The following is a 27,157-nucleotide window of genomic DNA, read 5'->3' as shown; positions in this document are numbered from 1 at the left end:
TTTCCCGCACGGCGCCCATGCGCCGTTCCGATGCACTTTTTGTCCTTGTCGCTGGTCCGCGCAAGGGGTTGCAGGCTTCTAAAGCTACCTTGGCTCGATGGATCAAAGAACCAATTATAGAGGCCTACCGTTCTGCTGGGCTTCCGGTTCCTTCAGGGCTAAGAGCCCACTCAACCAGAGCCGTGGGTGCGTCCTGGGCATTACGGCACCAGGCTTCGGCTCAACAGGTGTGTCAGGCAGCTACCTGGTCGAGTCTGCACACTTTCACCAAGCATTATCAGGTGCATACCTATGCTTCGGCGGATGCCAGCTTAGGTAGAAGAGTCCTGCAGGCGGCAGTGACATCCCCGTAGGGGAGGGCTGTTTTGCAGCTCTAACATGAGGTATTTCGTTACCCACCCAGGGACAGCTTTTGGACGTCCCAATCGTCTGGGTCTCCCAATAGAGCGCTGAAGAAGAAGGGAATTTTGTTACTTACCGTAAATTCCTTTTCTTCTAGCTCTTATTGGGAGACCCAGCACCCGCCCTGTTGTCCTTCGGGATTGTTTTTGCTGTTTGCGGGTACACATGTTGTTCATGTTGAACGGTTTTTCAGTTCTCCGATGTTAATCGGAGTTAATTTGTTTAAACCAGTTGTTGGCTTCCTCCTTCTTGCTTTGGCACTAAAACTGGAGTACCCGTGATACCACGGGGGGGTATAGCCAGAAGGGGAGGGGCCTTGCACTTTTGGTGTAGTGCTTTGTGTGGCCTCCGGAGGGCAGTAGCTATACCCCAATCGTAATCAATCGTCTGGGTCTCCCAATAAGAGCTAGAAGAAAAGGAATTTACGGTAAGTAACAAAATTCCCTTCTTTTAGGGTGGCCTATCACACTCCCTAGCCAAATTAAATTCACATAGTCCCTCCATGTCTTCTCAGAATATAACCCCACGGCAAACTCCATGGCACCCAGATACATCTCAGGGTTCTGGCCAACTGGTCCAGGAAGCCATTATCTATCCCCCATTTCCTTGAGATGGCTGGACTGTAAATTAGCACTTTTACCTTGCCCCCCCCCCCATCTCATTGGTTTTTCTTTCCATACTCCAATTATTGTATTTTCTACTACTGTTATTTGTTTGTATATGAACCTCCTGAATTGTAAAGCGCTGCGGAATATGTTGGCGCTATAGAAATAAAGATTTATTATTATTATTACAGTATATTATTATTTATATTTTAGTCTATATCATTTGTGCATCCCTTTCTTTATGTCTGTATGTCAAGCATATGTAAAGGGCTTTTTTTTTTATTTTCTTTTATTTTTTTAATCCATATGTCATCTCTAAGCTTGTTTTTGTTTGTATGTCATCCGCATGTCCATTTGTTTGTGGGTTTTTTTGTATGTAGTTATCCGCATGAGGTTTTTTTAGGTCTGTATGTCATCTGTTTGTCTGGTTTTTGTTTGTATGGTCATTGATATATGTCAGTTTCTTACATCTGTATTAAAGACATTTTTTTTACATTCTAATTTATTCTCCTATGTGAATTTTCCAATGGATCCATTAAAAACGAATATGATACGGATACTGTCCGTATGGAATCTGTTTTATTTTCTTGTTTGTTTTTACCCACCCATTAAGTTCCACTGCAGAGTCTCGCCCATCGGTCCTTGTGGTGTGCATGTGCACACAGACTGAAAACACGATTATCTGAACGTAGCCTAAGCAAGGGTCTGGATAAAGTCATGTGCAGTGAATTTAGAAGCGAAGGTTTAACTATGGTGACCTTTACTATTAGGGAATGGAATCTATTCGCCAACTCCTCATTTCTGCAGTATCTGGGATTAATACTGATGACACTCACTTTTACAACTGGAATGATCTACTGAAGTTTGGGGACATACAACTTCTGGTTTCAACTGTATCTAAAAAGACACATCTGCATGTTTTTCTCACTATCTGACATGAAATTAGAATAAACCTTTCCCTTTTTAGGTCAATTAGAAATAATTTTGGTTCCTATTTCCCAAATGCCAAAATAATGAGAGAGAGAATGTTTTAAGGCATTTTTATTACTTTTTGCAAAGTCAAAATTTTACAGACATTTTATTAGTATTTGGTACCATTGCCCATAAACTGTATGACTTGGGTTAAATGTTTTGGATATCCTTCCACAAGCTTCTCACAATAGTTGGTACATTTGGCTTTATCCTTAAGCCACTTTGTAACCAGTTTAGCAGTATGCTTCGGGTCATTGTCTATTTAGAAGACCCATTTCCGCCAAAGCTTTAAGTTCCTTGCTGATGTCTTGAGATGTTGCTTCAGTGTTGCCACATAATCGTCTTTCCTCATGATGCCATCTATTTTGTGAAGTGCACCAGTCCCTCCTGCAGCAAAACAACCCCACAAGATAATACTGCCACCCCGTGTTTCACAGATGGGATGATTTTCTTAGGCTTCAAAACTTCTCCCTTTTTCCTCCAAACGTAACAATGATCATTATGGCCAAACAGTTAAATTTTAGTTTCATCAGACAACAGGACTTGTTTCCAAAAATTAAGGTCTTTGTTCCTGTGTGCATTTCCAAACTTTAATCTGTCTTTTTTTTAATGTTTCTTTTGGAGTAATTGCTTCTTCCTGGCAGTGTGGCTTTTCAGCCCATGTTGATACAGTACTCCTTTCACTGTGGATAATGACACAATCTAACCAGCTTCCACCAGCATCTTCACAAGGTCTTTTGCTTTTGTTCTTGGGTTGATAGTCACATGTCTGACCAAAGCACATTCATTTCTGGTACACAGAACCTGTCTCCTTCCTGAGCGGTATGATGGCTGGACATTCCCAACTTGTTTGCACTGGCGTATAATTGTTTGTACAGATGAACGCGGCAAGTCCACAATTCTCTTCCTGAGATCTTGTCTGATTTCTTTTGCCTTTCCCATGATCCTACACAAAGAAGCAGTGTCTCAGGTGTGCATTAAAATACATCAACAGGTGTGTCTCTAATTAATTAACTCAGATGTTGCCAATAAACCTATCAGAAGCAATAATTTGGTAATCCTAATTGACCTAAAATGGGAAAGGTTTTATCTGATTTCATGTCAGATAGTGAGGAAAACATGCATGTGTGTCTTTTTAGATGTATGTAAACGTATGCTTTCAACTGTAGGTTCATATGGAACCTGGAAGCACTAATTTTTTTTGTATATTTTTTTTTTTTTTCAGGAAAGGGACTTGTTAAAGACTTTTCGAATTCCTGTGGACACATTTATCACCTATATGATGACATTGGAGGATCATTACCACGCTGATGTGGCCTACCATAACAACATACATGCTGCAGATGTGGCACAATCCACCCATGTACTGCTATCCTCTCCTGCTCTAGAGGTGATGTCTTATTTCAGCGTGTTTGCCTGTCCTCACTATAGGGGTATGTGCCCACGATCAGGACCCGCTGCTTCCTGGACGTGGCGGGTCATGACCTGCGGGGCCACAATTCTCCTTCGCAGGACAACACAGCTGGTCATACCCACGATCAGGGTTTGGGCAATTGTGGTCTCTCTCTTGTGTTCTCCCTGCAGAGAATTGACATGCTTGCTAATCTGCAGCAAAGAATTGCTTGTGACTGGGAAAACCGCACCGCAGGTCAGTTTTCGCTGCGGACCACACACGCACACTGGGCATGGAATTTCTAGAAATGCTATCCACTGTTTCTCTACTATACAACACAGCATTTTGGACGAGGCAAAAATGTGCTGCATCCAAAACACTGATCGTGGGCACAAACCCTAAGGGTATTGCTTGGTTCTAGCCTCAGTAGTGAAGTACAAGAGTACAAGCTTTTTTAAAGTGTAGAACATCTGTGCTGCATGTTTTAGTTTGGGATATTTATCTGTTATTTTTCATATATTTAGAATATATTGGACTATTTTAACAAGCATAGCTTCTACTTAGAAAGCACTTTTAAGATCTCAAATAAAAAGTTTTAACTTTTAAAAGGAACATGTGGATGGATTATGCACAATCTTCATAGATTGTGCAGGGGACGCAGGACGCATGCGTTTACGCTGCAGTGCTATACGCAGCGTAAACGCATGAAATTACGCAATGTGCGCACATAGCCTTAGCTGGCAACAAGAAGCATTTACAAGCTGTGATACTTGCCAAAAGGGGTGCTACTAGGTACAAACCATACAGGGTGCCAAAACCTTTTTCATAAAATTAATACATACGGATTACAACTGTCCCTTTCCCTTAGGTGCTGTGGCATAGATGCATAGTCACCAGGGAGCACATGTGGTGTGATGTGGCACGTCCTGGCTATATCGCCAGCGTTTTGGAGAAAACGTATGACAATCTGGAGGGAGACCATAGGGATAGATGATAGTTGTTCCGTTTCTCCCCGCATTGCTGCAGTTGTATGACAGGTTTGTCCTGATGTACACACTAGAGCAGTGCAGGGAGAAGCCGGTCAGGGGCAGTGCCAGACTAGTCTCAACCACGACTATGGTCCCTACCACATCTCCAAAGTAGGTTTTTCTTATGCTCTGAAACGCTGGAGCATTTCAGAGTAAACCATACCTGGGTGCAATTGTACTTTCAGGCTTTGATTCCCATGCCCGTGGTTTAGGCAGCATGAATCCGGTTACAAGTTCCTTTTAATAATAAAGCACAATCTATCGGATAGATCAGTGACAGAAAATTATCATTTAGTAAAATGAGAAAATTGGTTAAGGGTCTGAGGTCTTTCATGTGTTTGATATGTATGCCATTAACGTAGACTGTAAAGCATAGCTTCTCTGACCACACACACAAGCTCTTGCATATTACAGTAGTAGCATTGTGAATGATATTTTACTAGAAAATCCATACATGGACTGTTGCTGCGGATGTGAAATCTGTACCATATTTTAGGCCAGAATCACACTTACTAGTGCCTCGCGTGTAACTTGCGCGAGTCTCATTGAATCACCCGGCATGGCCGCACACTATGCATACAGGAGCGTCTGAGCTGCATAGAGATACATGCAACCAACCCGCTCCTGTCAGGGGAGTGTGCAGCCAAGCCGGGTTCTACCATGAGAGACTCGCGAGAGTTACACGCGAGGCACTAGCAAGTGTGATTCTGGCCTAAGGGTTATTCTGGTGCCGCTTATTTGATTTATACCTTCTGGGTTGCATGCAGAGTTCTATGCACTAGAATGATTGGTGCACATGCCATTGGTGCTACTCAGCTCCCATTGAGGCAGTAAGCTCCACTGGAATGACCCTTTAATTTTTGGATTAGAGCTTTGCAACAAAATGATCCCGTTTGGATATTAGCTAACAGTTATGGTGAAAGACCCAGTGTTTTAGAAAGGGAACTTCAGTTTTAGACTTTAATTCTTCTGTATTTTTTTTTTGGTTTTTTTTTTTAATTACTGAATGTAAAGTTAAATATTTTTGTATATTTACAGGCTGTATTTACTGACTTGGAAATCATGGCTGCCATCTTTGCTAGTGCCATTCATGACGTTGATCATCCAGGTGTATCAAATCAATTTCTAATAAATACCAGTAAGTGACAGACCTTCTACCTTTTCAATAAACATCCAAACCACAAAATGAAAAGTAAAAGTAAACACATATACTGTGTTGGATATTGGGAGAATGCTATTTAGGCTAGGGATGCGTAGATCTGGTGTAAAATCGGAGAATACACAGGAAAATATCACTTACAGAAAATAAGACCTGCATCCTCCATGAAAGAAAACGGGATTAACCCCTTCACGACCGGCCGATTTTTCGCTTTCCGTTTTTTTTTTCGCCATTCTTTTTCTGAGAGACTTAACTTTTTTATTTTTCAGTCAATATGGTCATGTGAGGGCTCATTTTTTGCGGAACGAGCTGTACTTTTAAATGAAACCATAAGTTTTACCATATAGTGTACTGGAAAACGGCAAAAAAATTCCAATGGCAGAAAAGTTGCAAAAAAAGTGCGACAGCACTATTGTTTTTGAGATATTTTATTCACTGTGTTCACTCTATGGTAAAACTGATGTGTGGGTGTGATGCCTCAGGTCAGTGAGAGTTCGTAGACACCAAACATGTATAGGTTTACTTTTATATAAGGGATTAAAAAAAATCGGACGTTTGACCGAAAAAAGTGGCGCACGTTTTACGCCATATTCCGTGACCCGTAGCGTTCTCATTTTTCGGGATCTATGGCTCAGTGACGGCTTATTTTTTGCGTCTCGAGCTGACGTTTTTAACGGTACCATTTTTGCGCAGATGCTACGTTCTGATCGCCTATTATAGCATTTTGCGCAAAAGTGGCGACAAAAAAACCGTTGTTTTGGCATTTGGAATTTTTTGCCGCTACGCCGTATACTGATCAGATTAATTGATTTTATATTTTGATCGATCGGGCGTTTCTGAACGCGGCGATACCAAATGTGTGTATATTTTTTCTTTTTTTAACCCTTTAATTTTCAATGGGGCGAATGGGGGGTGATTGGAACTTTTTAGGTTTTTTTTTTTTTTTTTTTTAATTTTTTAAAACTTTTTTTAACTTTTTTTTTTTATTTCACTAGTCCCCCTAGGGGGCTATTGCGATCAGCATTCCGATCGCTCTGCACTATCTGCTGATCACAGCTATACAGCTGTAAACAGCAGATACGCTCTCTTTCTCTTTTGCTGTGCCGCTGGCACAGCGAAAGTGAAAGCAATTCATGTGCAGTACAGGAGTCATCACATGACCCTGTGCTACCATGACAACTATCGGAAGTCACGTGATCGCGTCACGTGACTTCCGGTATCGGGCAGTAAGTAAAAGTTTACCGCGATCGCGCTTATAATGGCGCTGTCACATATTGACAGCGCCATTTAAGGGGTTAAACGGCACGAGCAGATAACAATTCTGCTCGTGCCTAGCAGGCACACATATCAGCTGTGAAAATCAGCTGAGATGTGCGCCGATCGTGGCATGCTGCCGCCGGCAGACCGCGGGCAGTAACATTATGACCACTAGGACGTAATTTTACGGCCCACGGTCGTTAAGGGGTTAAATTAAATACAGACTGGCGAAAGATGCATATTCATCCTATTAATAATGATCTTATTATTATTATGATTTATTATTATTTATTAAAATGGAGCAATGCTAAAGACTGTAGTTAGAATGTCAGAGAGTAGAAATTGTCAGCAGTGATGGGTGAACCTGAACTATAAAGTTCAGGATACGCATCGGACATATAGTGTCCTTGCACGAACCCCGAACACGGACTTTTCAGGGAAGTTTGAGTTCGGCAGCCCGGATAAAGGGCAAGGCGGCTGCAAAATGGCGATTAAAGCAGGACAATTATACTCACCAAGTTTCCACGCAGCTCTCACACTGCTTCCAGGTCTGTTCATTAAACCTTAGGAATATTCACTGCTTCCCCCGCCCACCCTCTGTGACAGCGTCTTTGATTGGTTTCCCTCACACTAGCTGTCTGGGTCCCTGAAATGGAGTGTAAAACTAAATAGATAATTGGAAAAAAGGTTGTGCGGTCCCTCTTATTTTGATACCCAGTGCATTTTTTTGTGCGTTTTTCTGCCAGGAGATGCAGATTTGTTGTAGAAATTTCTGCAGCCAAATAGTCAATGTGCGCACATAGCATAATCCGGTACGGAGTTATCTCAGGTAAGTACAATGAGCTCACCTGCGGTCACTACCGGGGTACTGTGGGAACAGACAGCTGTGACCTCGGGTGAACTCACTGGCATCACAGTTCCCACAGCTGCGGCTCTGTTTGTGTGTCCTGCAGGCCGCAATGATCGGTCACATTTTCTAATGTGACCATGCACTGCAACCTCAGGATGAAGCAGAGCCGGGATCGTCTTGTGTGAATTGTGTCGGAACTGAAGGGGTGTTTTGGGTGAGGTTAATACATTTGATAAAGAGGGTGTTCTTTTTTTTTTTTTTTGTTTAAAGAATCTTTCTGTGTTTTATTTCTTTTTACTTACACAATAATGGGGGGTCTCATAGATCCCTTCCCATTTGTAATCCAGGGTTTCCTGGCAGCTGTTTTTTTTTTTTTTTTTTACATACCACAGCTGTCATTAACCCCTTATATTACTCCAATTGCCACCGCTCCTGGGCAATCGGGCTGAGCCAGGTAAAGCCACAAAATTGGTGCATCTAATGAATGCACCAATTCTGGATGGCTGAGGGCTGTTATTTTTAGGCTGGGGAGGGCCCAATAACAATGGTCATCCCCAGTCTGAGAATACCAGCCCCTAGCTCTCTGCTTTATCTTGGCTGGGTATCAAAATTGAGGGTACACCGCATCGTTGTTCTGTGTAGTTGTGCTTTTTTTTTTTTTGTTTTTGTTTTATTCCTTAATTATTTCAATAGTTGAATAAAAAAAAAAATCGCATGGGGTCTCTCATATTTTGACACACAGCCAAGATTAATCAGATAGCTGGGAGCTGCAGCCTCCAGCTGTCTGCTTTATCTGCACTCTGTATCATTATACGGGGGACCGCACTTCACAATTGTCCAGACCAGAACATCAGTGGGTTTACCCACCTCAAATTGCCAAAAGATGCTCTGAACGTACATCTCGTAAAGCACACATAGACTTTAGTATTGATTATTTCATGTGTACTATTCATGTGTACTATTTTGTATCCATTCTTTTCTTGTTTAGTTTTGTTTTTTTTTCCTTTTTAGACTCTGAGCTTGCGCTGATGTACAATGATTCTTCTGTCTTGGAAAACCATCACCTTGCAGTTGGATTTAAGCTCCTTCAGGAAGAGAACTGTGACATTTTTCAGAATTTGACCAAAAAACAGCGTCAAACTTTACGGAAAATGGTCATTGATATGGTAGGTGACCTGAGAGCTGGCATTGATTCAAGCCTGCAGAGTTGCGGATAGGATGGATTTCTTTTTTTTTTTTTCTGCAAGAGACTTCTTTTAAGACTGTGTGCACACGTTGAGTATTTGGTGAGTTTTTACCTCAGTATTTGTAGCCAAAACAAGGAGTGGGTAATAAATACAGAAGTGGTGGCTATTATACTTTCTTTTTCGCTCCTAATTGGGAGACCCAGACAGTGGGTGTATAGCTACTGCCTCTGGAGGCCGCACAAAGAACTACACTTAAAAGTGTAAGGCCCCTCCCCTTCTGGCTATACACCCTCCCGTAGGAGTACAGATTCCTCAGTTTTAGCTTTGTGCGCAAGGAGGTCAGACACGCACGCATAGCTCCATTGTTTTTAGTCAGCAGCAGCTGCTGACTATGTCGGATGGAAGAAAAGAGGACACATATAGTGTCCCCAGCATGCTCCCTTCTCACCCCACTTATGTCGGAGGTGTTTGTAAGGTTGAGGTACCCATTGCGGGTACGGCGGCAGGAGCCCACATGCTGATTCCTTCCCCATCCCTTTTTACAGGGCTCTGGGTGAAGTGGGATTTACCGGTCTCCAGGCACAGAGACCGTGCTCCATCTACAGCCCCTGGAGAAGATGCTGGATGGAGCGGAGTACATCAGGGACATGGCCCTGCATCCTCAAGGTACTCTGTGTCCCCGTGTATCTGGCGCTCACACCGCAGCATGCTGGGTGTTGTAGTGCGCCGGGGGACAGCAGCGCTGCGGCGCCTGTGCCATGGCCTCATTCAGCTTTGCTGAAGCAGGCACATTTATGGGAATAGGACGCGCCGGCCGCTGGGACTGCGGCGCGGCTGGCACTTGTAGTGCGCCGGGGACTTCAGCGCGGCCTGCGCTTTTACGGCGGCCGCGCTGATAACTACAGTCCCCGGCTTTTGCGGCCTGCTTCCTTTCGTTCCCGCCCCCACACCTGCCAGTCAGGAGAGGGGCGGGACGCTGCCCACGTCCAGAACTCGGTCGCGCCGGCCGCTCGAACAGCGGCGCGGCTGGCACTTGCGGTGCGCCGGGGACTTCAGCGCGGCCCGCGCTTTTACGGCGGCCGCGCTGATAACTCGAGTCCCCGGCTTTTGCGGCCTGCTTGCGTTCGTTCCCGCCCACAGACCTGCCAGTCAGGAGAGGGGCGGGACGCTGGCCAGGGCATCAGCGCTGAGGGCTGGAGTCGTTTTTACATACTCCAGCCCTCACAGTCAGCACAGAGGGGACACTGTTCCCGCACTTTTGTTTGGGAACTCCCACGGACCGCCCCTCTCCACAGTAGCCGGCAGCCATTCTTGCAGACACGCTGAGCTGCAGAGGGGAGCCGGGGAGACCCAGACAAGGCATTCAGCAGCCTCTTACCCGCTGTTCAGCGGGCGGTAAGCAGCCCTCAGGGCTCACCCCCTCTTGTGCTCGTAGTATTCTTAGTATTTTGTTGCTACAAATACTTGGTATTACATAGCGCTGGTCGCCCTTTGGCTATAGACTCTCTCACATGCAGAGAGCCAGCAGCATGTCGCCCGTAAAACGCAAGGGTGCCAAGGCACAGACATTGTATGCTTCCTGCACCGCATGTGGGACTTTTCTACCGGCAGGCTCCACGGACCCCCATTGTGTGCAGTGCTCGGCCCCTGCGGCGCTTGCACAGTCGGGACCTCTGCTGGACGTGTCCCAGGGTGTACCACCTGTGAATGCTGTCCAGGTGACAGGAACTGAGTTTGCAGCTTTTGCTGACAGAATGTCTCTCACTATGTCACAAATTCTTGACACATTGCGAGCTAGGCCTGTACTTCAGACCACGGACACTGTGCATGTATTGCCCCCTGGTCCCCCTCAGCTCCTAGCTCCGGGACGGGCATCTACACCTCAGGGTGAAGACTCTGACTCGGACGATGGCCCCGGGCAGCCTAAGCGGGCTCGTTATGACGGGCCTTCACATTCATCTCAATGGTCTGGATCCCAGCGGGATGAATCTATGGGTGATGAGGCGGACTTAACTGATCAGGATTCTGATCCTGGGACCGCTCTCAATCTAGATACACCAGATGGTGACGCAATAGTTAATGATCTTATATTTAACATCAATAAGATGTTGAATATTTCCCCACCAGCTCCTCCTGTAGAGGAGTCAGCTTCGCAGCACGAGAGAATCCATTTCAGATACCCTAAGCGTACATTAAGCACTTTTCTGGACCACGCTGACTTCAGAGACGCAATCCAGAAACCCCACGCTTATCCTGAAAGGCGTTTTCCTAAACGACTTAAAGATACACGCTACCCTTTTCCCTCTGAAGTGGTCAAGGGTTGGACCCAGTGTCCAAAAGTGGATCCTCCAATTTCCAGGCTTGCAGCCAGATCCTTGGTTGCTGTTGAAGATGGAGCGGCACTTAAAGATGCCACTGACAGGCAGATGGAGCTCTGGCTGAAATCCATCTATGAAGCGATTGGAGCGTCATTAGCGCCTTCTTTTGCGGCCGTATGGGCACTCCAAGCTATCACGGCCGGGCTTGCGCGAGTCGACTCTGTCACACGTGCATTTGCCCCGCAGGTAGCACCATTGACCTCGCAAATGGCGGCATTCGCGTCGTACGCGATTAATGCTGTTCTTGACGCTACAAGCCGCACGGCAGTGGCGTCAGCCAACTCAGTTGTTTTGCGTAGGGCTCTGTGGTTGAGACATTGGAAAGCAGATTCTCATTCCAAGAAGTGCTTAACCAATTTGCCTTTTTCTCGTGACCGATTGTTTGGAGAGCGTTTGGATGAAATCATCAAACACTCCAAGGGTAAGGACTCTTCCTTACCGCAACACAGACAAAACAAGCCCCAACAGAGGAGGGGTCAGTCTGGTTATCGGTCCTTTCGAGGACAGGGCAGGTCCCAATTCGCCTCGTCAAAAAAGACTCAAAAGGACCAGAGACGTTCAAATTCTTGGAGGTCTCAGTCACGCCCAAAAAGACCAGCCGGAGGAACCGTTGCCAAAACGACGTCCTCCTGACTTGCGGTCTCCGATGCCCACACCCGCGGTCGGTGGGAGGCTGTCCCACTTTGGCGACATTTGGCTAGCAAATGTCAAAGACCGTTGGGTGAGAGATATTCTATCTCACGGGTACAGGATAGAGTTCGGTTCTCGTCCGCCAACTCGTTTCTTCAGAACTTCTCCACCACCAGACCGAGCCGATGCTCTGTTGCAGGCGGTGGCCGCTCTAAAGGCGGAAGGAGTGGTGACCTCCGTCCCTCTTCAGGAACAGGGTCACGGTTTTTACTCCAATCTGTTTGTGGTCCCAAAAAAGGACGGATCGTATCGTCCCGTCCTGGATCTGAAGTTGCTCAACAGACACGTAAAAGTCAGGAGGTTCCGGATGGAATCCCTACGCTCCGTCATAGCCTCAATGTCTCAGGGAGATTTTCTAGCATCAATAGACATCAAAGATGCGTATCTCCACGTGCCGATTGCACCAGAGCATCAGCGTTTCCTACGTTTCGTCATACACGACGAGCACCTACAGTTCGTAGCGTTACCCTTCGGTCTGGCAACAGCCCCCCGGGTCTTCACCAAAGTCATGGCAGCAGTAGTAGCTGTTCTGCACTCGCAGGGTCACTCGGTCATCCCGTACCTAGACGACCTGCTTATAAAGGCATCCTCTCAAGAAGCATGCCAACACAGTCTGAAGGTGGCGCTAGACACTCTCCAGACTTTCGGGTGGATTATCAACTTTCCAAAGTCTCATCTAACCCCGACCCAATCTCTGACTTATCTTGGCATGGAGTTTCATACTCTATCAGCGATAGTGAGGCTTCCACTGGACAAGCAGTGCTCGCTACGGACCGGAGTGCAATCTCTCCTTCAGAGCCAGTCGCACTCACTGAGGCGCCTCATGCATTTCCTAGGAAAGATGGTAGCAGCAATGGAGGCAGTCCCGTTCGCGCAGTTTCATCTGCGCCCTCTACAATGGGACATTCTACGCCAATGGGATGGGAAATCGACGTCCCTCGACAGGACTGTCTCCCTCTCTCAGACTGCCAAGGATTCTCTACGTTGGTGGCTTCTCCCCAACTCATTGTCACAGGGAAAGTCGTTCCTTCCCCCGTCCTGGGCAGTGGTCACGACAGATGCGAGCCTATCAGGGTGGGGAGCGGTGTTTCTCCACCACAGGGCTCAGGGGACGTGGACTCAGGAAGAGTGCACCTTGCAGATCAATGTTCTGGAAATCAGAGCAATCTACCTTGCCCTGCGAGCCTTCCAACAATGGCTGGAAGGCAAGCAGATTCGGATTCAGTCGGACAATTCCACGGCGGTGGCGTACATCAACCACCAAGGGGGAACACGCAGTCGCCAAGCTTTTCAAGAAGTCCAGCGGATTTTGACGTGGGTGGAAAGCAGAGCGTCCACCATATCTGCAGTTCACATCCCAGGCGTGGAAAACTGGGAAGCAGACTTTCTCAGTCGCCAGGGCATGGACGCAGGAGAATGGTCCCTTCACCCGGACGTGTTTCAACAGATCTGTTGCCGCTGGGGGTCGCCGGACGTCGATCTGATGGCGTCACGGCACAACAACAAGGTCCCAGTTTTCATGGCACGGTCTCACGATCACCGAGCGCTGGCGGCAGACGCCTTGGTTCAGGATTGGTCGCAATTCCGACTCCCCTATGTGTTCCCACCTCTAGCATTGTTACCCAGAGTTCTCCGGAAAATCAAGTCCGACTGCCAGCGAGCCATACTCGTCGCTCCAAATTGGCCAAGAAGGTCGTGGTACCCGGATCTGTGGCATCTCACGGTAGGCCAACCATGGGCACTACCAGACCGTCCAGATCTGCTGTCTCAAGGGCCGTTTTTCCATCTGAATTCTGCGGCCCTGAACCTGACTGTGTGGCCATTGAGTCCTGGATCCTAGCGGCCTCAGGTTTATCTCAGGGAGTTGTTGCCACAATGAGACAGGCTAGAAAACCATCCTCAGCTAAGATCTATCACAGGACGTGGAAGATATTCTTAGCGTGGTGCTTGGCTCAAGGGTTTTCTCCCTGGCCATTTGCATTGCCAATTTTTCTTTCCTTCCTGCAGTCTGGGTTGGAAAAAGGTTTGTCCCTTAGCTCGCTTAAGGGTCAAGTCTCCGCGTTATCCGTATTCTTTCAGAAGCGCTTGGCACAGCTTTCTAAAGTACGCACGTTTCTCCAAGGAGTTTGTCATATCGTTCCTCCTTACAGACGGCCATTGGAACCCTGGGATCTGAACAAGGTTCTCCTTGCTCTTCAAAAGCCGCCTTTCGAGCCTTTGAAAGAGGTTCCCCTTTCTCGGCTTTCACAAAAGGTAGTTTTTCTTGTAGCGGTCACGTCTCTTCGAAGAGTGTCCGAGCTGGCGGCGTTATCTTGCAAATCTCCCTTCCTGGTATTTCACCAAGACAAGGTGGTACTGCGTCCAATTCCAGAGTTTTCTCCCAAGGTGGTTTCTTCCTTTCATCTCAATCAGGATATCACTTTGCCATCTTTGTGTCCGCATCCAGTTCACCAATTTGAAAAGGGTTTACATCTGTTGGACCTGGTGAGAGCACTCAGGATTTACATTTCTCGCACGGCGCCTCTACGCCGTTCGGATGCGCTCTTTGTCCTAGTCGCTGGTCAGCATAAGGGATCGCAAGCTTCCAAATCCACCCTGGCGCGGTGGATCAAGGAACCAATTCTTCACACATACCGTTCTGCTGGGCTTCAGATTCCATCTGGACTGAAGGCCCATTCTACCAGAGCCGTTGGTGCGTCCTGGGCGTTGAGGCATCAGGCTACGGCTCAGCAAGTGTGCCAGGCGGCTACCTGGTCGAGTCTGCACACGTTTACCAAACACTATCAAGTGCATACCTACGCTTCGGCAGACGCCAGCCTAGGTAGACAGGTCCTTCAGGCGGCGGTGGCCCACCTGTAGGAAGAGGCTGTATGACAGCCCGTTCATGTGGTATCTTTTTACCCACCCAGGGACTGCTTTTGGACGTCCCACTGTCTGGGTCTCCCAATTAGGAGCGAAAAAGAAGAAGGGAATTTTGTTTACTTACCGTAAATTCCTTTTCTTCTAGCTCCAATTGGGAGACCCAGCACCCGCCCTATCTGTTTTTAGGGTTTCGTTTTTTCGGGTGCACATGTTGTTCTCGTTGTTTCTTAAGTTCTCCGATCTAGTTATCGGATTGAATTTGTTTTTGAAACTGTTATTGGCTTTCCTCCTTCTTGCTTTGGTACTAAAACTGAGGAATCTGTACTCCTACGGGAGGGTGTATAGCCAGAAGGGGAGGGGCCTTACACTTTTAAGTGTAGTTCTTTGTGCGGCCTCCAGAGGCAGTAGCTATACACCCACTGTCTGGGTCTCCCAATTGGAGCTAGAAGAAAAGGAATTTACGGTAAGTAAACAAAATTCCCTTCTTTCCTCTTATTGACCCACTCCTCGTTTTGGCTACAAATACTGAGGAAAAAAAACTCACCAAATGTTAAGCGTGTGCACGTGTCCTTACTCTTATGCATTCAGGTCAGACGGACTATAGGTTGTGAAGAAGGAACAAATACATTTTATTAATTTTTAGAAAGATCATGGAGTGGCTGTTCTGGCCCTTGCACCCTGGTTTGTTTCAAGCTTTCTGACACTAGGTGGCTGGATGATTTTCTGCTGTTTTGGCAACTCATGAGTTCAACAAATTGAACTTGACATCCACAATCTATACCAACCAAAGTTGGGCTAAAAAAGATTAATAACACACATTGTCTTCCAAGCCATGCCATGTCGACCATCCAGTAGTTCAATCACATGGGGTATTTGCTGCGTTTGGGAAACATTGCAGAACAAAATTGATGGTCTGGGGTTTGTTTTTTTTTTGTAATTAGAGCTAAAGCAACATTTTGGTGGAAGCACTTTTTTTTTTCCCTATTGCATCATTATAACATTTTGTAAATTACCTGTGTGTTCAAAATGCTCACTACACCCCTAAATGGGTGTAGGTTTTTTTTTTGTTTTTTTTATTTACTTTTTTTTTTTTTTTCTTTTAATCCGAGAGCCGCAATTTTTTTATTTTTCTGTCGATCTTGCCATATGAGGGCTTTTTATTTTTTGCGGGATGAATTCTGCTTTTAAATTAAGCCATAAGTTTTACCATATAGTGCAAAAAAATTCCAAGTGCAAAAAAAGTGTGATTGCATGATTGTGTTTGGGTTTTTATTCACCGTGTTCACTATATGATAAAACTAATGTGTTGGTGAGATGCCTCAGGTCGGTGCGAGTTCATAGACACCAAACATGTATAGGTTTACTTTTATCTAAGGGGATAAAAAAAAATGTCAGAAGTTTGTCCAAAAAACATGGCACCCTTTTTTCACCATTTTCCGTGATCCGTAGCGTTCTCATTTTTTATGATCTATGGCTCAGTGACGGCTTATTTTTTGCGTCTTGAACTGACGTTTTTAATGGTAGCATTTTTGTGCAGAGGCGCTTTTTTGATCGTCTGTTATCGCATTTTGGGTAAAATTCAGTGACCAAAAATGTAATTTTGGCGTTTGAAATTTTTTTGCCGCTATGCGATGTACCGATCGGATTAATTGATTTTATATTTCTTTGTTGCTCCATTGGGAGACCCAGACAATTGGGTGTATAGCTTCTGCCTCCGGAGGCCACACAAAGTATTACACTTAAAAGTGTAAAGCCCCTCCCCTTCTGCCTATACACCCCCGTGCCTCACGGGCTCCTCAGTTTTTATGCTTTGTGCGAAGGAGGCTGACATCCACGCATAGCTCCACATCTTAGTCAGCAGCAGCTGCTGACTATGTCGGATGGAAGAAAAGAGGGCCCATAACAGGGCCCCCAGCATGCTCCCTTCTCACCCCACTCTGGTCGGCGGTGTTGTTAAGGTTGAGGTACCCATTGCGGGTACACAGGCTGGAGCCACATGCTGTTTTCCTTCCCCATCCCTTAATGGGCTCTGGGTGAAGTGGGATCCTAATCGGTCTCCAGGCACTGGGACCGTGCTCCCTCCGCAGCCCCTGGGGAATCTGCTGGACAGGAGCCGGGTATCGTCAGGGACAAGGCCCTGCTACTGTGAGGTACTCTGTGTCCCCGTGGGGGACCGCGCATGGAGCGCTTGTGCCATACACACTGCAGCACTGCTGGGTGTGTTAGTGCGCCGGGGACTACCGCGCCGACCGCGCTTATTTGCCGGCCGCGCTTATAACTTTAGTCCCCGGCTTTTGCGGCCTAGTATCGCATATTCCCGCCCCCAGGCCTGCCAGTCAGGGGAAGGGCGGGACGCTGCACAGAACGTCAGCGCTGAGGGCTGGAGCATACTTTGTATCCTCCTCCCCCCTCACTCAGCACAGTGGGGCATCAGATTCCCGCACTTTCTAGGGCACGCCCACGGCCCCCTCCTCCCCACAGAACGCCGGCAGCCATTCCTGTCAGCACTTCTGATGCTGGAGAGGAGAGACAACACGGCTCTGGGAGGCCCAGGCAGGGAATCTGGTGATCACACAACCGCTTTGAGCGGTCGGTAAGCAGCACCTGTGGTGCTGGCCCCACTGAGTGCCGAAGTGTACATATATATATATGCTTATATGCTATACATTTACACTGTACGGTCGCACTGTTGATTTTTGGCTATATACCCTCCTGGATTGTACTCAGAGGAGACAACAGCATGTCGTCCGCAAAAAGCAAGGGTGCCAAAGCACAGGCTTACTTTGCAACCTGTACCTCATGTGCGGCTATACTACCGGCAGGTTCCACCGACCCTCATTATGTGCAATGCTCGGCCCCTGTGACACTTACTCAGCCGGAGCCTCTGCTACTGGTGGCCCAGGTGGAACCACCTGCTACCACTGTCCAGGTGACAGGGACGGAGTTTGCAGTATTTGCTGACAAACTGTCTGAGAGTATGGATAAATGGTCTGCTAAGATACTAGAAGCCTTACAGTCCAGACCGGTGACTCAGGCCCCGGGCACTGTTGAATCATTGACCCCAGGCCCCCCTCAGTTGGAGCAGCAAAGTGCTCCTGGGGTGACTCATAGGTCCCAGGGTGAGGTCTCTGACACGGACCGCAGTCCCAGGCCACCTAAGCGGGCTCGCTGGGAAATTCCCTCGACTTCATCACACTGTTCAGGGTCTCAGCAGGAGGACTCTCTGGATGATGAAGCGGAGGTAGCAGATCAGGATTCTGATCCTGAGGCCGCTCTCAACCTAGATACACCTGAAGGTGACGCCATAGTGAATGACCTTATAGCGACCATCAATCAGGTGTTGGATATTTCTCCCCCAGCTCCTCCAATTGAGGAGTCAGCTTCTCAGCAGGAGAAATTCCGTTTCAGGTTTCCCAAGCGTACATTGAGTACGTTTCTGGATCACTCCGACTTCAGAGAGGCAGTCCAGAAACACCGAGCTTGTCCAGATAAGCGTTTTTCCAAGCGCCTTAAGGATACACGTTATCCCTTCCCCCCTGACGTTGTCAAGGGCTGGGCTCAGTGTCCCAAGGTGGATCCTCCAGTCTCCAGACTGGCGGCTAGATCCATAGTTGCAGTGGAAGATGGGGCTTCACTCAAAGATGCCACTGACAGACAGATGGAGCTCTGGTTGAAATCCATCTATGAAGCTATCGGCGCGTCTTTTGCTCCAGCATTCGCAGCCGTATGGGCACTCCAAGCTATCTCAGCTTGTCATGCGCAGATTAATGCAGTCACACGTACGTCTGCTCCGCAAGTGGTGTCCTTAACCTCTCAGGCGTCGGCGTTTGCGTCCTACGCCATTAATGCTGTCCTGGACTCTGTGAGCCGTACGGCGGTAGCATCCGCCAATTCGGTGGCAGTCCGCAGGGCCATGTGGCTACGTGAATGGAAGGCAGACTCTGCTTCCAAAAAGTTCTTAACCGGTTTGCCATTTTCTGGCGACCGCCTGTTTTGGTGAGCGATTGGATGAAATCATTAAACAATCCAAGGGAAAGGACTCATCCTTACCCCAGTCCAAACCAAACAGACCTCAACCACGGAAAGTACAATCGAGGTTTCGGTCCTTTCGGTCCGCGGGCAGGTCTCAATTCTCCTCGTCCAAAAGGCCTCAGAAGGATCAGAGGAACTCCGAGTCATGGCGGTCTAAGTCACGTCCTAAAAAGACCGCCGGAGGAACCGCTCCCAAAGCGGCCTCCTCATGACTTTCGGCCTCCTCACACCGCATCCTCGGTCGGTGGCAGGCTTTCCCGCTTTTGCGACGCCTGGCTGCCACAGGTAAAAGACCGTTGGGTGAGAGACATTCTGTCTCACGGTTACAGGATAGAGTTCAGCTCTCGTCCTCCGACTCGATTCTTCAGAACATCTCCGCCCCCCGAGCGAGCCGATGCTCTTCTTCAGGCGGTGTGCACTCTGAAGGCAGAAGGAGTGGTGATCCCTGTTCCCTTTCAGCAACAGGGTCACGGTTTTTACTCCAACTTGTTCGTGGTGCCAAAAAAGGACGGATCCTTCCGTCCTGTTCTGGACCTAAAACTGCTCAACAAACACGTAAAAACCAGGCGGTTACGGATGGAATCGCTCCGCTCCGTCATCGCCTCAATGTCCCAAGGAGATTTCCTAGCATCAATCGACATCAAAGATGCTTATCTCCACGTACCGATTGCTCCAGAGCATCAGCGCTTCCTGCGTTTCGCCATAGGGGACGAACACCTTCAGTTCGTGGCACTGCCTTTCGGCCTGGCGACAGCCCCACGGGTCTTCACCAAGGTCATGGCAACAGTAGTAGCAGTGCTGCACTCTCAGGGACACTCTGTGATCCCTTACTTAGACGATCTGCTTGTCAAGGCATCCTCTCAAGTGGCATGCCAACACAGCCTGAACATTGCTCTGGAGACTCTCCAGAGTTTCGGGTGGATCATCAATTTTCCAAAGTCAAATCTGACACCGGCCCAATCACTGACCTATCTTGGCATGGAGTTTCATACTCTCTCAGCGATAGTGAAGCTTCCGCTGGACAAACAGCGTTCACTACAGACAGGGGTGCAATCTCTCCTTCAAGGCCAGTCACACCCACTGAGGCGCCTCATGCACTTCCTAGGGAAGATGGTAGCAGCAATGGAGGCAGTTCCTTTTGCGCAGTTTCATCTGCGTCCACTTCAATGGGACATTCTCCGCAAATGGGACAGGAAGTCGACGTCCCTCGACAGGAACGTCTCCCTTTCTCGGGCAGCCAAGGCTTCCCTTCAGTGGTGGCTTCTTCCCACTTCTCTGTCGAAGGGGAAATCCTTCCTGCCCCCATCCTGGGCTGTGGTCACGACGGACGCGAGCCTGTCAGGGTGGGGAGCGGTCTTTCTCCACCACAGGGCTCAGGGTACTTGGACTCAGCCAGAGTCCTCCCTTCAGATCAATGTTCTGGAGATAAGGGCAGTGTATCTTGCCCTAAAGGCGTTCCAGCCGTGGCTGGAAGGCAAGCAGATCCGAATTCAGTCGGACAACTCCACAGCGGTGGCATACATCAACCACCAAGGCGGAACACGCAGTCGGCAAGCCTTCCAGGAAGTCCGGCGGATTCTGCTATGGGTGGAAGCCACAGCCTCCACCATATCCGCAGTTCACATCCCGGGCGTAGAAAACTGGGAAGCAGACTTTCTCAGTCGCCAGGGCATGGACGCAGGGGAATGGTCCCTTCACCCGGATGTGTTTCAGGAGATCTGTTGCCGCTGGGGGATGCCGGACGTCGACCTAATGGCGTCCCGGCACAACAACAAGGTCCCGACATTCATGGCACGGTCTCAAGATCACAGAGCTCTGGCGGCAGACGCCTTAGTTCAGGATTGGTCGCAGTTTCAACTCCCTTATGTGTTTCCGCCTCTGGCACTGTTGCCCAGAGTGTTACGCAAGATCAGGTCCGACTGCCGCCGCGCCATCCTCGTCGCTCCAGACTGGCCGAGGAGGTCGTGGTACCCGGATCTGTGGCATCTCACGGTGGGCCAACCGTGGGCACTACCAGACCGACCAGACTTGCTGTCTCAAGGGCCGTTTTTCCATCTGAATTCTGCGGCCCTCAACCTGACTGTGTGGCCATTGAGTCCTGGATCCTAGCGTCTTCAGGGTTATCTCAAGAAGTCATTGCCACTATGAGGCAGGCTAGGAAACCAACGTCCGCCAAGATCTACCACAGGACGTGGAGCATATTCTTATCTTGGTGCTCTGATCAGGGTTTTTCTCCCTGGCCATTTGCCTTGCCCACTTTTCTTTCCTTCCTTCAATCCGGATTGGAAAAAGGTTTGTCGCTCGGCTCCCTTAAGGGACAAGTCTCAGCGCTCTCTGTGTTTTTTTCAGAAGCGCCTAGCCAGACTTCCACAGGTACGCACGTTCCTGCAGGGGGTTTGTCACATAGTCCCTCCTTATAAGCGGCCGTTAGAACCCTGGGATCTGAACAGGGTGCTGATGGCTCTTCAGAAACCACCTTTCAAGCCAATGAGGGATCTTTCTCTCTTACGCCTTTCGCAGAAAGTGGCCTTCCTAGTAGCAGTCACATCACTTCGGAGAGTGTCTGAGCTAGCAGCGCTGTCATGCAAAGCCCCTTTCCTGGTGTTTCACCAGGACAAGGTGGTTCTGCGTCCGGTTCCGGAATTTCTCCCTAAGGTGGTATCCCCCTTTCATCTCAATCAGGATATCTCCTTACCCTCTTTTTGTCCTCATCCAGTTCACCAATGTGAAAGGGATTTGCACTTGTTAGATCTGGTGAGAGCACTCAGACTCTACATTTCTCGTACGGCGCCCCTGCGCCGCTCGGATGCACTCTTTGTCCTTGTCGCTGGCCAGCGTAAAGGGTCACAGGCTTCCAAATCAACCCTGGCTCGGTGGATCAAGGAACCAATTCTCGAAGCTTACCGATCTTCTGGGCTTCCGGTTCCCTCAGGGCTGAGGGCCCATTCTACCAGAACCGTGGGTGCGTCCTGGGCTTGCGGCACCAGGCTACGGCTCAGCAGGTGTGTCAGGCAGCTACATGGTCGAGCCTGCACACTTTCACGAAACACTATCAGGTGCATACCTATGCTTCGGCAGATGCCAGCCTAGGTAGGCGAGCCTAGGTGGGCGTAGTCTGCCCACCTGTAGGAAGGGGCCGTCTTACGGCTCTATTACGAGGTTTTACTTTACCCACCCAGGGACTGCTTTTGGACGTCCCAATTGTCTGGGTCTCCCAATGGAGCGACAAAGAAGAAGGGAATTTTGTTTACTTACCGTAAATTCCTTTTCTTCTAGCTCCAATTGGGAGACCCAGCACCCGCCCCTGTTCCCTTCGGGCTGTTGTTCTTTGTGTACACATGTTGTTCATGTTGAATGGTTTCAGTTCTCCGAAATTTCTTCGGATTGAATTTACTTTAAACCAATTTATAACTTTTCCTCCTTCTTGCTTTTGCACCAAAACTGAGGAGCCCGTGAGGCACGGGGGGTGTATAGGCAGAAGGGGAGGGGCTTTACACTTTTAAGTGTAATACTTTGTGTGGCCTCCGGAGGCAGAAGCTATACACCCAATTGTCTGGGTCTCCCAATTGGAGCTAGAAGAAAAGGAATTTACGGTAAGTAAACAAAATTCCCTTCTTTGATTGGGCGTTTCTGAAAGTGGTGATACCAAATGTGTGTATATTTTTTATTTTATTTTTTTTATCGAATGGGGGGGTGATTTGAACTTTTTTATTTTTTTATTTTTTTTTTTTTTATTTCTTTATTGTTCCTTTGGGAGACCCAGACCTTGGGTGTATAGCTTCTGCCTCGGGAGGACACACAAAGTACTACACCTAAAAGGTGTAGCTCCTCCCTCTGAGCCTATACACCCCCTGGTGAACCAGTCACAACCAGTTTTTTCGCTTTGTGTTCAGGAGGCATACATCCACACATGCGTTCTCATATGATTTTTTCCTTTTTTTTTCTTTTTTTGGAAGAAGATTGAAGAAATGCGGGTCCACGTCTGGACTCCCGGCATGTCCCTTCTCACCCCACTGTGTCGGTGGTGTTGTAAGGTTGATTTCCAAGGCTGGAGCCTTACATGCCGTGCTTCTTCACCATCCCTCCTGGGCTCTGGATTGAAGTGAGAGCCAGCACGGTCTCCATGCCTGGCAGGAGACCGGTCTCCGGCCACAGCCCCTTGAGGACCCTGCTGGGCCGGAGCACTCACCCCCAGGGACTTGGCTCTGCGTCTCAGCAGCTAAGTATCTTGAGACGTTCATATGTTGGGGGTCCCTGTCATTTATTGTGGGGGGAGAGTGTGTTTACTGTGTTTTTTTAGCATTTCCGGCCGGTCCTTTGGCTTTTCGCTCGAGAACCGCGCCGATGGTGCCTGCGCGTCGGCCTCGCTGCTTAAATTTAGGCCCCGGCTTCGCCGGAGGCCTAGTTTCTGTTACCTGCCCTCGCATGTCACTCATGCTGAGGGACAGGCATGGCCCCTCCCGGTGGCCGTCCTGCACAGGGGAGGGACCCTCCTCACTGCTTGTGTGCGACTGCCCCGCTGCAGGCCTCTATGGCCCTCCAGATTCCGCCCTTCCTACAGGGATGCCCAAGGTTCCGCCCCCTCTCTTCGCTCCGGCGGCCATTTTCTTGGGCAGGTTTCACTCTGTTCTGGCCCGTCCTGCACTCTGCATCCCTGCTGAGGTGCTGTGCATTGGGGGTCCGGGCTTCGGGATCTGGAGGGCACACAACACCGCTTCCAGCGGTCTGGTAAGCCACAGCCGGTCTCCGGTTGTGGACCTCTGCTATATTCTCCCTGGGATTCATTCCCTTTATAGAAGCTGTTTCCCCCCACTCAAGCAGCATGTCTCACACAAGGAGCAAGGCTCCAAAGCTTTATACTGTATGCGCTGCATGTAAGCTTCCGCTGCCTGAAGCGAGCACCTATCCACATTGTGAGGTCTGCTCTAACTTGGAGGTGCCACGGCCTGGGGTCTCGGCCCCAGTGGTCTCTCAGGCTGCTCCTGCACATGTGGCTGAACCCCCGGCCTGGGTAGAGTCCTTTTCTAGGTCTATCTCACAGTCATTTGCTGAGTCCATGGGACTTCTGTCCAGGACTTTGATGAATATGCATCAGCCCCCTTCACAGGGTGCCTCTAATGCTCTTGCTAAGGGGCCTTTAGGTCTGGAGCTCACAGAGGATTCATCATCAGGGCACGGACCCCGTCCGTCTAAGAGGCTCCGCAGGGTTCCCTCTCCCTCCTCATCCCGTGGCTCTGATTCAAGGGCTGAGGACTCGCAGGATGAGGAGGATGCCTATACAGGGGGCTCGGAGGCTAACTCCATGTGCCCCATTGCTCCTTCCGAGGGTGACTCAGAATTTAGTGACTTGATTGCTTCCATTAATTCTGTACTGGATCTCAATCCGCCAGTATCAGAGGAGCAACCCTCTCTGGCAGAAAAGCACCAGTTTACCTCGCCTAAGAGAGTAAAGAGTGTGTTCTTTAACCACTCCAGTTTTCAGGCTGCTGTGACCAAACCCAGGGCCTGTCCTGACAAACGCTTCCCAAAGCGTGGTTCTGATGACAGTTTTCCCTTTCCACCTGAGGTGGTCAAGGAGTGGGCTCACTCCCCAAAGGTAGACCCTCCGGTGTCTAGGCTCTCAGCCCGGACCGTTGTGTCGGTGGCTGATGGCACTTCCCTTAAGGATGCCACTGACCGTCAGATTGACCTTCTGGCCAAATCCGTGTATGAAGCGGTGGGGGCCGCGTTTTCTCCAACTTTTGCAGCAGTGTGGGCCCTCAAAGCCATCTCTGATAGTCTGGAGGAGATGCATTCCCTCACCAGGGAATCTATGCCCGAGATGGTTGCCTTGACTTCGCAAGCTTCAGCTTTTTCTTCTTATGCCATGTCTGCCATGCTGGAGGCTTCTCACCGCGCTGCGGTGGCTTCGGCTAATTCCCTCGTTATCCGCAGGACCTTGTGGCTTCGAGAGTGGAAGGCAGATGCTTCTTCAAAGAAGTACCTTGCTGGGCTCCCTTTTGCTGGTTCCCGGCTGTTCGGTGAACAGCTGGATGAAATTATTAAAGAGGCTACTGGCGGGAAGAGTACTTCCATGCCACAAACCAAAACCAGGAAACCTGCCCAGGGTAGGATTCAGTCGAGGTTTCGCTCCTTTCGTTCCTCCAACTGGTCGTCCTCTAAGCCCTCCGCCTCGTCCGCTAACTCAGCCAAGGACCAAAAATCCAACTGGCGCTCCAGAGCGCGTCCGCAGAAGACCGCAGGAGGTCCTGCCACTAAGGCAGCCTCCTCGTGACTCTCTGTCCGATCCAGCCACGTCCTTAGTCGTGGCAGGCTCTCCCACTTTGGCGACGCTTGGTTTCAACAAGTCTCCGATCAGTGGGTGAGAGATATCATCTCTCACGGCTACAGGATAGAATTCTCTTCCAGCCCGCCAAACAGATTTTTTTTCTCTCAACTCCCCCCTGCTCCAGGGCCGCCGCCTTTTCACAGGCCGTGGCAGCCTTGCAGGCCAACGGAGTAATTGTACCAGTTCCCGCCCGGGAACGATTCAGAGGTTTCTACTCAAACGTCTTCCTAGTTCCCAAAAAGAACGGTACCTTCAGGCCCATCCTGGATCTCAAGCTTCTCAACAAGCATGTTCGGGTGCGGCACTTTCGCATGGAGTCCCTGCGATCAGTCATTGCCTCAATGACCCAAGGGGATTGCCTGGCGTCCATCGACATCAGAGATGCCTATCTGCATGTGCCCATTGCGGTTTCACACCAGCGTTGGCTACGCTTTGCAATAGGAGACGATCATTTCCAATTCGTGGCTCTCCCATTCGGGTTAGCCACGGCCCCTCGGGTTTTCACCAAGGTCATGGCAGCCGTGATTGCGATTCTGCACCTTCAGGGGTTGGCAGTGCTCCCCTACCTGGACGACCTTCTAGTCAAAGCGCCATCCAGCGCAGACTGTCAGCGGAGTGTCTCGCTCACTCTCGCCACCCTAGCCCAATTCGGGTGGCTTGTCAATCTTCCCAAATCCACTCTGACTCCGACCCAGAGTCTCACGTACCTAGGGATGCAGTTCGAGACTCTGCCGCCACTTGTGAAGTTGCCCTTAGACAAACAGCTGTCACTCCAGTTGGCGGTGCGCTCTCTCCTGAGGCCCCGCCGTTATACCCTCAGGCGTCTGATGCAGGTGCTGGGTCAAATGGTGGTGTCCATGGAGGCTGTTCCCTTTACCCAGTTCCAGCTGCGCCCCCTGCAGCTGGACATTCTCCGCTGTTGGGACAAGCTGCCTTCCTCCTTACACAAGTTAGTGGCTCTGTCGCCACGGACCAAGAGCTCTCTTCAGTGGTGGCTTCGGCCCCTCTCCCTGTCCCAAGGGCGGTCCTTCCTGGCCCCGTCCTGGGTGATTCTCACCACGGATGCCAGTCTATCCGGCTGGGGAGCGGTATGTCTCCACCACAGAGCACAGGGCACTTGGACTCCGTCCGAGTCAGCCCTTTCAATCAATGTGCTGGAAATCAGAGCCGTACTTCTAGCTCTCCTAGCATTTCACCATCCGCTGGCGGGCAGGCACATTAGAGTCCAGTCACACAACGCGACAGCGGTTGCCTACATCAACCATCAAGGCTAGACACGCAGCCGCCTGGCAATGATGGAGGTACAACGCATTCTTCAATGGGCGGAGGACTCCAGGTCCACCATATCCGCAGTCCACATCCCAGGCGTGGACAACTGGGAGGCAGATTATCTCAGCCGTCAAAGCGTGGACGGTGGCGAGTGGTCCCTGCACCCGGCAGTGTTTCAGTCGATCTGCCGCAAATGGGGCACTCCGGACGTGGACCTAATGGCAAACCGTCACAACAACAAGGTTCCTGTTTACGTGGCTCACTCCCACGATCCTCAGGCCTTCGCCGCGGACGCTCTGGTTCAGGACTGGTCCCAGTTTCGTCTGTCCTACGTGTTTCCCCCTCTAGCTCTTTTGCCCAGAGTCCTGCGCAAGATCAGAATGGATGGTCGTCGAGTCATCCTCATTGCACCGGACTGGCCCAGGCGAGCTTGGTATCCGGGCCTGCTCCAACTGTCCGTAGAGATGCCGTGGCATCTCCCGGACCGTCCAGACCTACTCTCGCAAGGTCCGTTTTTCCGCCCGAATTCTGCGGCCCTCAAATTGACGGCGTGGCTCTTGAGTCCTGGATTTTGACGGCTTCTGGTATTCCCCCTGAAGTCATCTCCACTATGACTCGGGCCCGCAAGTCTTCCTCCGCTAAGATCTCAACTCTCTCAAGGGACAAGTTTCGGCTCTGTCAGTTCTGTTCCAGTGGCGTCTCGCTCGGCTGGCTCAGGTCCGCACCTTCATGCAGGGCGCGTCTC

At 49.5% G+C, this 27,157-nt stretch overlaps 1 protein-coding gene across 4 annotated transcripts in view; it reads left to right on the top strand.

Annotated features, from left to right (window-relative positions):
• PDE4C (phosphodiesterase 4C) overlaps nt 1-27,157 on the top strand; it is a 574,417-nt gene that overhangs the window by 513,852 nt on the left and 33,408 nt on the right. For all 4 annotated transcript variants that reach the window (XM_075352494.1, XM_075352496.1, XM_075352495.1 and 1 more), the window contains 3 exons: nt 3,205-3,369; nt 5,439-5,538; nt 8,678-8,832. In XM_075352494.1, the coding sequence (XP_075208609.1) occupies nt 3,205-3,369; nt 5,439-5,538; nt 8,678-8,832 (420 nt within the window). The remainder of the gene's footprint in view (nt 1-3,204; nt 3,370-5,438; nt 5,539-8,677; nt 8,833-27,157) is intronic.

This window comes from Anomaloglossus baeobatrachus, chromosome 1, assembly GCF_048569485.1.
Source record: "Anomaloglossus baeobatrachus isolate aAnoBae1 chromosome 1, aAnoBae1.hap1, whole genome shotgun sequence".
NCBI lineage: Eukaryota > Metazoa > Chordata > Amphibia > Anura > Aromobatidae > Anomaloglossus > Anomaloglossus baeobatrachus.
Note: the sequence above shows the minus strand (reverse complement) of the source record. Positions and strands in the feature narration are given on the sequence as shown.